This window comes from Echeneis naucrates, chromosome 11, assembly GCF_900963305.1.
Source record: "Echeneis naucrates chromosome 11, fEcheNa1.1, whole genome shotgun sequence".
NCBI lineage: Eukaryota > Metazoa > Chordata > Actinopteri > Carangiformes > Echeneidae > Echeneis > Echeneis naucrates.
Window position 1 is genome coordinate 8,772,276 of NC_042521.1, and position 13,901 is coordinate 8,786,176.

Consider the following 13,901-nt stretch of genomic DNA (forward strand, 5'->3'; position numbering starts at 1 on the left):
GTGTGCCTGTTTCCAGTGTGTCTGGACAGTTCAGCTGGATTCAAAACATTGATATATTTGATATTTGTGTGTGTGTGTGTGTGTGTGTGCAAACAGTGAGATCTCAGTCTCCATCAATTCCATCATGCCTCCCATTTTAAATCAATGAAATCTAAAGTGTGTGTCGTTCACTGAAGAGCTGCTCTGGTGGCAGCCGTCCAAACCAACACAGCATAAAGGGAAAAACTCCAACCATCACTTTTTAAAGTAATAAACTCAAATAATCAGCAGAGGGTCTCTGTGTTTCCTCTGGCTCAACTATCAACAGTTTGGACTCATTCTGAGAATGAACACGACGATGAAACGTGTAAAATAAAGATATCGTTGTGTTGATGGTTACTTTCCCCGAAACACTCAAATGTTGGCAGTTCTTGGGCTTGCTGTCCCGCATGCTTGTTGACCTGGGGGGGGTTAGGGTTAAACATCTGTAGTAATCATTTTCTGACAGCAGTTATAATATCGAACCCTGAAGTCAGACCAAGTGTCTAAGGCCAAGTGGCTGATTTTATAAGTGGGCTCGAAAATAAATCCACAGCTTTTTTTTTGGCGCTTTTTTGGACTCATAAAATAGAGAAGCAGTTTTTTTGCTCTCAAGTGACCAATATATCCTCAACCACAACACGAGATTATATTGTCACTGCAAAATGTTATATTTAATTACTTATATAAGACGAAGAAATGCCACAACATTTGAGGTCTTCCAGCCATTGCTGCCCTCAACGCTGAGAATAAGTGTCACACAGCCTGCCTAACACTAGAGGGGGCTATTGTCTGCTTAAATTAAGCACTGATAAACTGGAAAATATCATTAAGAATTTGAAATGAAGCATTTAAACTTAAAACCACATCAGATTGTGGTGCTGTGTCACGGCATGCAGCGTGTGGTTGTTGGTGTTGCTATTTAAATAAAGACACAAGTTGCCCATATTTTCCAGATATGTCAAGGTTTCATTTTCTTTTCCAAAGAGGTGCATTTGTACAGTTGTCAAATACATACACCAAGAGGGTTTCTCCATTGCTATAGAGAAAAGGGGGGAAGGGGGGGCTGAGACACAGGGACTTGGTGAGTACAATATAGTACAAACAAGTTGGCTGGGAACTGCTGCAGCCCTCCGCAGGCCATTCTGTCCGTGCAGGTCTGTGCTGATGTCCGGTTCTCTGCCACCGTCCCGTCAGCTAGAAAGTTTCAGTTCAGTACTCGGCGGTGCCGGGGGGTGAGCAGAGAAACATCCAGACAGCCTGGTTGCTAGCCTCGGGGCTGAAAGATCAGAACAGGGGGAGGATCAACTGAGCCACAGCTGACAGATAAGCTCCACCCCCTCCTTGGCAGTGGGCAGGGTCAGAGGTCATGAAGCGTACAGCCCGTTCCCTGCTGAAGTGTTTGTTGCCTTGCACATAGAGGCAGACTAATGACGTTCAGTACACTGAAGAGAAATCCAAGCCATCTCCAGCATAATACACATAATGTAATAATAATAATAATAATAATTTATAGTTAATTGTCAAGATGACATTTGTTAATTATATCAAATTATATGTAATAAATTTACATATCTTTTGACCCATATCAAACAGCCCACTATGTAAATTGATTGGGGTGAAACTAAAGTGTTAAGTGGGCCTCTACATTTTTTTTTCTTTCTGCCTGAGTTGGTTATCCAGCGCTATGGACATCGACAAGACATCATACAAAAAAGAAGGAAAAAAGAAAGAAAGAAAGAAATGAAAAACAAAGGAATCCTGCTCGAATTCTGTTCACTTTTAAAACACAACAAAGTGCCAAAAACACATCCTTATTCCAAAATGAAAGTACAAACATCAAGAAACAAATAGCACACATGCCTTTTTTTCTGATCGAAAAGTCAAAAGCTCACACACCAACATTCATTTTATTTGTCAAGTTGTGCAAGAAGCCAATTAATAAAAAACAAAACAAAAACATTAGCAGTGTTCCTCCCGTGAGGAAGCTTGTCATAAAAACTCAACAATGACACATTCTCTACAGTTTCAAGTCCCCTGACATTATATTGAGTGCTACAAGGAGACCAAAAACACAGAAAAAGCTCCTGCACCAAGGATAATGCAACAACTGGGGAAAAAAAGCAAAGGTTTGTATGCACCGTTTTCACACCTTAACCTAACCCAGCCGTGCTGAGCTCGTGACAAACCGCCAAATTAGAACTCAGAAATGTGAACAAAAACAAAACCTAGTCTAACCTAACAGCACAGCCCGGTTGAGTGTGGAAAAAGACAAACAAACCTAACACAACAAAAGATGGGATTAATTCCATGAGAAAAGGTTTTCCTAGTAGAAAAGAACCAAGGAATCACCTAACACCTCGGCCCGTTGGACCCAAGAACGCGCCGGGCGCCAAGTGAGATGGAGCACAGACAGATTAACGCAAAACGATTACGGCAAAGTGATGTGCAAAAAATCTTAAAATGAGCCATCTCTCTGTTTTCATCCTTATTCACCACTGGTTTCCACTCTCATTCTTTCTGTCTCTTTTGAATGAATGTTAGCCCTAGGGAAGGTGTCGGTCTGAGACAGAGGGGTTAGACCAAGCCCATCCTAGGATTAGAAAGTGCTGAAACATTATCAAGTCTTTTACATCTACTTACATGTGCATCTCTGTTGGTTGATGGGTTTTTTTTTTTTTTTGTTTCTTTTTATTTCCTTTTTTTTTTCATTTATTTATTTATTTTTTACAAAAAGTGGTCCCCACTAGCAATGAGGTTTCTCTTTTATTCTGCGGGTCTAGACCGTGAACCGTTGAGGGTCAGGGTTTATGATCTCACAGACGATTAGAGGAAAGAACACACACGCACCATACACAAACACGCACGCATAATACACACGCCTGGTGCAGACACACACACGCATACAAAAGAGTCTTGACACCGTCTCTCACGTGTTCAAATTTAGGAAGGCCGCAAGGACAAAAGGGAAAGAGAGGTATGGACAAACTTTTTGTTTCGCTTCACAAACATCCTGACTTGTTTTACAGATGTGACACACACATCAACAGACAGTAAAATACACAGGCCACTAACAAGGGTGAGACACAGGAGAAGGACTATGCTACATACACTTGGCACAGCAAAGGGGGAGAAGTATTGCACATTGTAATACATTTTGTGGGGGAAGGGGTGGGGGGGGGGCATTATGACAAAATTAAAACTGCACCAAACCCTCAAAGGTTGCTGCTTTGAGGTGCACTTCCCTCTCCTGCATTCAGAATGTGTCTACATGTCAGATTGCTTTGTTTGAAAGTCTATTACTAAGCATGCATCTCCACTTACTACCAACACAAGGACTGGTATCAACTAGTAGCCAACAGGACACTGAATATAAAAAGAAAATGTTACGAGGGGAACAGACAGTCCACGCCAGGCCACACTGAAAGGTAGCTAACGGTTGTTCAGGGTTAATTGATTGCTTTGCCTCAGGAGGAGGCGCTTGTGAGGCTGGCCGGCTACGACTGGGTACCTGAAACAAAGTTAGCGAGGTCACTACGGGAGTCATGGCAACAAGGCAGGCCTGGGCCGAGTCAAGATGTCTGCTGGTTACTTCCGGTGTGTATGACACGTGACATTCGCTCACCTCCAGCATAACAACAGAGTTTCTGACTCTGACCAGAGGGGCAGAGGAGGTTCTGGGGGTTATCTTCGCTGACTGAATGCATATATATATACACACACACAGTACAGGCCAAAAGTTTGGACACACTTTCCTATTCATTTGAATGAGAAGGTGTGTCCAAACTTTTGGCCTGTACTCTATATATATATATATATATATATATTAATGTGTGTGTGTGTGAAATGCTTCCCTGAAAATCAGCAACTGTTGTTGCAAGCTGTAATGTCTAAAGAACTTCATTTGAAGATTAAGGGAAATAGCTTGAGTTAAAATTAACTGTTTCAGGTATATTTGTTTCTAAAAACATTTTCCTGTAGACTGTATGACAACATAGTGTTGAGTTTTTGGTTGCAATGCTGGATAATTATTATTGTTTATTGCAGAGAATTTGAGTGGAATTATTCTGTTCGTGTGTGTGTGAGAGAGAGAGAGAGAGAGAGAGAGAGAGAGAGAGAATGAGTGAGAGAGGGAGAGGCAGAGTGAGAAATAAGAGTGCTTGAATATTGTCATACTATTGCTTTTCCTAAGTAACCAAAGCAACAAGGCCATCACTTGGCTTTGGTTAAAAATGTCTGTTTTGCCTGACCAATACTACATGTTTTGATATCTTGACAGCTTTTCCTGACAGGTTTGTTAAGATGTTGTATTTTTGCCTTTTTTCATTTCCTGGGACAGGGGCCGGACAAATAAAATCATACATATACAAAACACGCAGCCACACACACACACACACACACACACACACGCACACACAGACTGCAAAGCATGCACGCTACTATGAAAGAACATGATGTTTCAATAGGAAAAAGAAAGAAATGAAAATGCACCACTGTGGTGATGTTGATCTGAGAAACCCTGTTTTATTATAAAAAAAAAAAAAAGAAAAAAAAATACAGCCTTTTAAAATCTCACATGGGGTCTACTCATTCATTCGTCACTGCCACCCATGGGCCCATTTATTCAACCACCTACCAATCCATTTGTCATCCATCTGAGCACACATCCATCCTGCCATCACCTCAAACAGTGCTGCCTCACACTGTTAGAATGAAAATACCACTGATCTGCTTCGCTGCCATGTGACGACACCCAAACATGGACGCTGAGTAGAAAACTCAACAGGTATGCCTTCAGAAAGTCACAACTTCCACACTTAACAACACTATAGTTACAGCAACCTGTGCATGCGTGTCCAAGCACAGTGTGTGATCATATTGTACTGTTACATGCAAACATTTACATGTTACATGGCACCCTAGCATTACATTTAAAAACTGCCAATCTCATGTTGTTTTGCTCAAATATAAAATACTTCACATTATACCTCAAATAATTAAACTCGGAAAAAGAGCAGGATGTGGATTTTCATATGTAAGAAAGAGCCTATGATAATTTTCAATTAGACAAACTCTGATCTGATTGTTGAGTCAACCCAGCAAGCACATCTGTTGAGATAACTGCTACATCTTAAAATAGGGCACAGGCCGCATTCAAAGCTGAACCCTAGTCCCTATACCCTGGACAGCCCAGTGTCAACAGCAGGGAGAGAGTCTCCTTGGGACACACTGCAAATGGTTCATCCTTAAACTAATTCAGTAGGCAGGCACGTGTTACAATTCTGTCTCCGATGTAGTTTGACCTTAAACTTTTTTTTTTTTTCTAAAATATAAGTGCCTGTTGCGGAACAAAAAGCCTGGTCTCCTCCAGTGTGTTACATGGTCTAGGGCTCCTTTCAGGACAGGGCCATCAATAAACATGTCTCCACCTAACTCCCTCCTCATGATGTGCAAATTGCAAGATTCTCTTAAGTAAAAGACTCCAAGTAGAAACACTGGACATTTAGCATTGTCTATATATCAAATGACTATATCCTTTTTTCCTATACACAGTATACATATACTCATACACAAACGCACACATACACAAACACACCACAGAGTGCTTTTTCTGTGCATCAATCCGATGTCAGTCCACTGGTGTCTTTGCAGTGGAGACAATATGCACCAAAGAAGCATCTGCATTCATCTAAATGCTTGACAGCAATTACAGTACATGTTATAGGTCGCTGAGTTTTAGGGATACTCTGTACTGCTTTGTGTTTGTGTAAGCATGCACGTGTGTATGGACCGACACAAGCATTATGCACACTCTAGCATACACACATACATTACAAATATATGACACACTTCAAGCTACTATTCATTGCTCTCAGTCTGGTACAGAACTTCACTGGGATATTCCAGAGCCATTTCCTTGTTACTTTCAAAACACATTCCTATACTTTTCCCTAACTTCTGTCTGGCTAGCTGGCTGTAGGAGCGCATATTTCCCATTCCTCTTGTTACTATTAAAAATTCTCTCTGATCCATCTACTAACTAGAATTTCCTGCAATGCCTGTCACATTCATCCCTTTCTTTATGATCCCCTGGCACTTCCGCACCCACATTACCAAACGACCCCATCAAGTCTTCCAAAAGTTCACCTTTACAAAGTGCTCTTGCTTAATTTCTACCCTTGTCAAAAAAAAAAAAAAAAAATTGAACAAAAAACATACAGTACTGTGTAAATAAAGAGACAACAAAAACATTGTCGGCTGTATGCTTGAGTAAGTTTGACAGGTGTGTTAAGTGCTTTGAAACATCCTGACCCTCTCAGAACTGACATGCAGATTCTTTCGGTTGCTTTTACACTGCCTTTCTGGGTAAAACAAAAAAGTTGTTCATCAAGAAAACAAGGAGGATTATACGCAATCATCCACTTAATATTTCCTCAACGTGAAGTTCACCAACCCAGTGTGTTTGCACTTGTATGTATGTGTTAGGTTAGGGTATCTCACATTTATACATTAACATTGACCCACCTAGGTTCAGTCTCGGACTATATGACCCCTGATTAAGGTTTTTGACAATCACTGAAAACAAATAATTGCAGAAAAAGACGAAGAGGGGTTTGGAAAAAAAAAAAGTAAAGGATAATGCTAAAGATGAAAGTAAAGACTCCACTGTCATTACACTGAACAAAGTAAATGTTGTTCCCTCTCTTTAGTGTGACACACGGGCACTACTTGATGACATCACAATTTAGGGTCAGGCGCAACCTGATGACATTTTACAGTAAATTAATTGGGACCGGCATTTTCGCAACTCCATCTTTGAATTAGAATCTGAAAAATTTAATGATTTATCCACAAATCCTTCACTCTGAGGATCATTTGACATTTTTTACTGCGCAGTGTCAAACCAAATATGATGTGAAGAAGTTTTCTTCCAGGCAGCTTCACCAGCAGTGAAATCACACTGTGCACTAATTCAATTTGAAATTTTCAGAATGTTTTTAGTGCGGCCACCCAAACAGAGTCATCAGGCATTGCTTTAGCACACTTTACAAATCCCTCACCATAAGTCATCTCATGAAAACCACCAAAACGGCACCGATTGCTTGTGTGATATCAAATCTCCACCTATAAAAATGTGTTATAAACTACATGGACTTAACGTAAGATGATACCTTGTAGGGGGAATTTACCTCTACAGTACAGTATTCAAAATAGAAAAATAAAAACAGAAAACAAAAACTTAAAAACCATAACAAATGAAACGTTAATGCGGGCATTCATCTTTTTTCTTTGTAGAATCCTTTTCACAATTTTTTCCAAATCTGAAGGGCTATCAACAGTCCTCCTAGGTTTCACTTGCCAATATTCGATCTTCCCTCGATGCTGACTTTTACCTCATGAGGGATGAAGGAAGGTTTGGGCAGGGTCAAAGGTGGCTCCTCTTCAGATTTTTCTACTTTTCGACCTTCAGGGGCGGACCACCTCCGCTTCCGACCACCTGATGGCTTACCGGAGCCAGCCTCTGTGCTGCTGGCAACCTGCCCTTTAGAAAGTGGCCCTCTTTCCCCAAACATCAGATCCCCATTTTCCATGCTGTTGCCCCCTGCACTTCCATTTCCACTTCCCCGCTGACTGATGCTATTTTCCCGCTCACTGTGCCTGGAATTCCCCTCCATTGCAGCTTTGGGGAGCGTCTGTGATAAGTGCCCGTGGCTAAAGGTTGGGACAGAAGAAGGGGAGCCCAGCTCTAGGGCCTGAGTCTTCTTCAGAGATCCATTTCTCAGGTTCTTGAGGGTGAGTGAAATACATACATCGCCCACAGAAAGCTTGGTGCACGGCAGCTCCAGCAGCTGGGTGGTCCGGTCCGGGCAGCATGAAGACCAGCCTTGGCCAAAGACGAAGAACGGGTACTCCACCAAAACCTCCACACTCACCTGGAGGGGTTGGGGGGGAGGGACAAAAAGGAAAGGGATGAAAGATATTAAAACACTGACACGGAAAGATAAACTCTTGTATGTATGCTTGCCATTTTGTCCAAATTGTGAAGAATAACTGAACATCAGGCTGACTTGACGTTTAAAGAGTATTTACCATTAACAGAGGGGTGAAGGAAAAGGTTTTAGCATTATAGCAAATGTAGGACTGAGTGTTTTCGGAATTAAACCCATGATAAAGAACGAGAGTATGGATCTGCCATCCTCTGCTGGTTGATCTAAGATACTGATTTAGTTTTGTATTCATTTTTATGAAAGTGGAGTACTAAATAGGCATTTACGTGTACTTCAGAGTCCACCGCACAGAAAGTGTTTTTGATTGTGTAGTAAGGAGATATTATGCCTCAGTAGCAATGTAGAAAGTATAGAAGGGTCCACAACCAAACTGGAGCAATGGACATTGTGATCACATGGCCAGCATCTTAAATCCCTGCAAAAGGTCACGCCCTAAAAAAAGTTTGGAAGGTTTTAAAATCTTAGCAAGCCTTTAGAAAGCAAATGGGGACCCTGAGAAGGCTCTGACAAAAGTGTTATACGCTCTGGCATATTAAAAACATGTTGCAGCTGAACCTCTCGCTTCCATTTACTGTCAATTCTATTCTCGGAATGTGCAATCTAATAATAAAAAGAAAATAAATAAATAACGTGATTCAGAATCCCAATCAATTCTCTATAGCGATAACAATGCAAAGGTGAATAGATTACAGCATTCAGTTTTTCAACAGTCACTGTTCAGAACTGCAGCTCAAGACCTAAGGCCCTCAAGTCAAGGAAATTTGGAAGCAATTACAATTTTCATTGTATTATTAAATTTTAAATATTTTTTTCCCCTCAATGTTTCTCAAGTGAAAGTCTATCTATATATTCTCTCTTAAGTCCATCTATTTCTATATAATATACAAATACAATAATATAAAGTCCAAGAAAAAAGAGAAGAGAACTGGCGTCTTTTAAAAATTAGTTGAGGCTACATTTAGCTGAATGAAATAAGTTTTGGGCCATGCAGTTAATCAAATCTGCTAGACCATTAAAACCTGAAAATCTTCAACCCTGACTGTTGTACTCAACAGGAAGGCAGAGCTTTTATGTTGTGTTTTTTTTTTTTTTAACAATATTGTCTTAGTAACCATAGAGACAACATATTCACAGAGGAAAATATCAAGCCAAACATTTTCAGCAGAGGGTAATGTGAAAGCCATTAAATGTTGCACTTTTAAGAATGACCAAAATCTGGGCTGGAATTTTTATGACAGACTGAAAAAAGCAGATGGAGAGGAGAGGAGAAAGGTTGGGAGAAACCTGATGAGAAACAAAATGGATTGAGGGAAACTCTGAAATATTTTAAGGCGAGAGGGAGAGTTGGTTGAAGTAAGTGTGAAAGTACAATATCAAGAACAATCCAAGTCCAAAAAGCATCAAACGCTCTCTCAAAGCACCCATCAGGTTATATTTTCCCTCCTGTATTATATAATTTTTCACTTCACAGAGTAAAGCCTTCTGAACGTGGACTTAAAGCTGCTACCACCTTTAAAACCAAAACAAAAACAAAATACAGTAAGAGGAGCCACTGAGGGATACAAGAGAGGACGATAAGTCTTTGAAAATGGCCAACATTTTATGGGATACAGTATCAAAGAGCAGCCGCGGGCAGGAGAGATGGTTGAAGATGCGCAGTGTGGGCGGACGAGTCACAGCATGGGCCGATGAAATAGATTAACTGGCCTTAACTCACACACTAAAAGACAGCAACAGACACAGTGTGCTTGAAGGAGCTGGAGAAAACAGAGAGAGAGATCTGTGTGACCTTTCAAAGTTTTCAGATTACAAAACATTATATCGAAATGAAATTAATAACCTGCGCCCAACGTTATATAACCATGGCTGCTTTTATAGGGATAGCGTTAAAACTCAACTTGGGTATTTTCTTTGTAAAAAACCCAAATGCATTCAGAGTGAATTGCACCAGTATATGTCATTATTAGGCATCTATCAAACAGGGAAACGTATGTATTCACTGTAAAAGTGAAATGCCACGTACATCTCCACTGAATGAATGTTTTATAGAAAAGCTGATGAGTAGATTGGGACAGAACTCTTTGAACATGAGTCTTTGAACTTCTATGGAGCTTGTGATCAGCAGGTTTGTTACACGACTGCCATACTATTACACTGAACTTCAAAGAAAAGAATAAAGCAGCGTCCTATAAGAGGGAAGTCATGAATGTGGAAACAGTTCAACATTTGTCATTCAACATGAAGAAATATTATGATCTATATTATAATAACCCCCGCAGAGGGGAAACTACAACTGGACTTCACTCTAGCACTGAAATCTACTGAGCTTCAAAAATGGGTAGTAAATATGGAACATCACTAAATGTCTTAACAGGGGAATTCATTTTCTTTCTACAAAGCTACAGCTAATAGCCAATTAGCTTATCTCTGCACAAAGACAAGAGCCAGAGCTAAACAGCTGCTCAGTCTGTTTTATTAATACAAATAAGCATATTATATCTTGTTTGTTCAATCTGCAAAAAAAGCCATTGTGTGAAAACTACACACTGTGGTTTCCCTGCGGGGGTGTGTGTGGAGCTATTTGTTGACAAAGAGGAGTTAATTCCTTGGAGTCGGGTCATTCCCATGAGGTCATCATTCGACCACAGGACACTCCTCAAAGCCTTTATGGCTGATTGTTGCAGCTCCATTGAAACACTTGGCATCAAAATGTATATACACATTTGCCATTAATTCAGTTGCATAGTCATTTAATTGACAAAATGTGTCAGTCCTAGTCACAGTGAGGGGTTCTGATAAGAGCAACCACAGCGATCACGTGTTGTGGGGTCAGAACAAGCTTTCTCACCTGCGCACGGTGCTCACCGACAGCGAACTGAACCACGGCGAAGTTGGGTGAGGTGTGACTCCCTTCGATGCGCTCCACGGTGGACGAGTCGATCTTCAGCTCGCTGCTGATTTCGGCGCTCTGGATGAAGTCCTCCATCTTCAGGTCCTCCACCCGTTTCAGCTCCCCGTCGGCCAGCTGGATGATGGAGCCCTTGATGAAATATGGGGGGAGTGAGGGAGGCACTACTGTGTTGGATGGGGGAGGAGGAGCAGAGGGAGCAACCAGGCCTGGCGGCGCGGGAACAATGGGGAGGTGAAGCTGGGCTTGGACCACTGTACCTGAAGCAGCCTGGTGGTACGAGCCACAGTTCGTTTCCAGAGCTTCTCCTTTGGGAGCAGTGGCAGCAATGTATGTGTGTGGGAGTGTGGTAGGAAAAGAGGAGGCTTGTGTCGATGATGTCACGTGGGAAGTTCCAGGTTCCAGTGTGGTGACTCCACCTCCACTGACAGGGATGATGACAGGTTGGGCACCAGGAATGAGTAAGTGTTGCTGTAGGCTGGTGTGATAGCTGATGGGTGTATGCTGGCTTCCACTGCTCCCTGCAATGTAGCCAATGATGGGCGGCTGTGGGTAGATGGTGGAGGGGAGCCCCATTGACAGTGACTCTGTAGCACTGTGGGTGGTCTGGATAACTGTCTGGGGCGGCAACGTGCTGACAGCAGCTTTCAAACTGTCTACACTTAATGGGGGTGGAAATGTGAAGGAGGAGGAGTTGCCTGAGGAGGAGGGTGTGCGGTTGACAGGCTTGCCTAGTACGATGCCACCTTTTTCCAGGTGCGTGGGGGCAGAGGTTGGCAGCTTCTCTGGGCTGGCTCTGGGTGGTGCCAGCTGGTGGTCCCCATGGCTGTTGGGCATGAGCATGACAGAGGTTCTCAGTCCTGAGGGGTCATGAGTAGAATAGTCTGATGGCAGAACCAGCTGGGGGGCCTCATAAGCAGACAAAGAAGTGGCATCCCGTGATTTGCTCCCTGACTTGGAGAGGCTGGATTCAGGAGACACTCCAAACCGCCGGCCCCTTTCTAGCTCTCCATTGTGGAGCTCTCTGGGTCTGGAGCTGCCATCTTCTTTCCTGGTGGGTCCGTCTGTGTATTGCACCACAACATGGGACATCCCATGCCCGAGATTATGATGGGGATGCAGCGACTGGGGAGTAAGGTGAATCCCCCCTTGGTGATGAGGTGACGGAACAGCCCGGGGGCAGGTTGACATCTGAACGTGGTGAGGGACGGGGTCTGAAGGGGGCGGAGGCATGGAGGTTCGCCCAATGGATGCTCGCTGCTGGTCGTGTTTGGAGGCCTGCGAAGGAGCAGAGGCTGTCTCTGTGTGTGACGGTCTTTGTGAGGCCAAAGAAGAGGAGGAGAGAGGAGGAGGAGGAGGAGGAGGAGGAGGAGGAGGAGGGAGAAGTTGGGGGGAGATGTAGCCAGTGTATGGGGCAGTGTAAGGAGAGGCTATAAACTGGAGATTGGGAGGCAGTTGGGTATAATGGACAGTTCCTCCAACTGTGGATTGTGACAAGGGGGAAGTATAGACTGTAGGAAGAGATGGGACTAGCCTCAATGAAGAAGAGGACGATGAAGAGTCCGATGTGGATGAGAGGGATTTATACTGCGGCCCATCAGATTGACTGGAGCTACGGTGCCCATGAACACTACTCTCATTCCCGCCAGCCACGCTGGCAAGCCAGGCCATGTTCTCTGTGCGCTGACTGTCGCTGGCAGGGGGCAGCATATGGGAGCGATTTTCAGATGGTAACGTGCTCGAGGGGATTTCCCTCTTCTTTGGAGGCAGACATTCATTACTGCGTTCCTGGTTGGACTTCATGATTTTGCCTCGCGTCCTAAAACCCTCCTGTGTGTTTTCCTTCCTTGTCTTTTGGACCTGTCTAGCTGTTTCCTGTCTTTACCTCCCTCTGACTGTCTATTTCACCTCCCTTGCTTGTTTCTTCAAGTTTGATGTTCTGTCCTTTGCTATAATTGGGTATAAATGAACCTGAAGCTTTTCTCTCCTTATCTCTCTAGTCAGTTGGACCAAAGTGGTGGATTATCAGTTCTTTTCCTGACAACAGAAAATCCAGGCCCTTAGGAACAGGTGAGGAAGGATTATAAACAGAGATGAAGATATGGAGGGATGGTTAAAGGGGAGGGTTAGGGCGGTCTTTTCGGTCCAGGGGTCTTTAGCGTCTGAAGGGTGAGCTCAGTGTGGTAGGGGAGAGTTTCACGACATCACACCTGCTGCTGCCGCCGATGACGACGGGTGGCCGAGTGTGCCGCACTTCATGCGGAATCATTTCCTTGCAAAAGCAAGCCCGTCCACACCCAGCACAAACCTGTGGCAGAGGAAGAGAGGCAAACTGAATAACTGCCCTTTACTTTTTTGTATGCATGCAGAGCATAGAAGCTTCACAACATTTCAAATGCACAGGTTAACTTTTCAGTGAAAATGAAAGACACTGACACCCTCATTAGTGAAAATGATTTCTTGCAGACCAATAGTAAAATGTTGTAAAAGTTTTTTTTAAAATCAACCTTAACAATTTAGTTCGCATTCATTGTTGTCAATGTAGCAACTTTAACAACCCTCAAAAATGTTTTTCACATTTACAAGGTGCAAGTTCAGCCTAAGCTGTGGAGGATGAACTATACATGATTCTAGCAAAGCCAGGAAATGAAAATAGAAGAAAAAAAAAGACAAAGGCGTGCTAGCATTTCGCTAACACAACTGCTTTAGACTAGGGGAGTTAGGAGTACAATGATAAGGCTGTGGGCAGAGAAACCATTGAGCAATAGTCTTTCAGTCATGAAGGTCAAATAACAGCCCATTAAAAAAACCTAAGCTCAACAAACAGTTCCAAAACATCAAAAACAAGGCTTTGGACTAACATGAGGAAGTTGTGCAGATGCAACGGGGACTTTCTGAGAGAAAAAAAGACTCTTTAAGAGAGGCCAAGTGTCGGCATGGCAATGTCTGCCACTAAAAATGAAGTA

At 42.8% G+C, this 13,901-nt stretch overlaps 1 protein-coding gene across 2 annotated transcripts in view; it reads right to left on the minus strand.

The window, feature by feature from the left end:
• Nucleotides 1-2,672: 2,672 nt before the first annotated feature.
• The window catches only part of atxn1a (ataxin 1a), an 86,787-nt gene continuing 75,558 nt past the window's right edge, over nt 2,673-13,901 (minus strand). For both annotated transcript variants that reach the window (XM_029513621.1, XM_029513622.1), the window contains 2 exons: nt 10,876-13,243; nt 2,673-7,952 (listed from right to left, as the gene is read on the minus strand). In XM_029513621.1, coding sequence (XP_029369481.1) covers nt 7,371-7,952; nt 10,876-12,738 — 2,445 coding nt within the window. In that variant the 5' untranslated portion in view covers nt 12,739-13,243 and the 3' untranslated portion in view covers nt 2,673-7,370. The remainder of the gene's footprint in view (nt 7,953-10,875; nt 13,244-13,901) is intronic.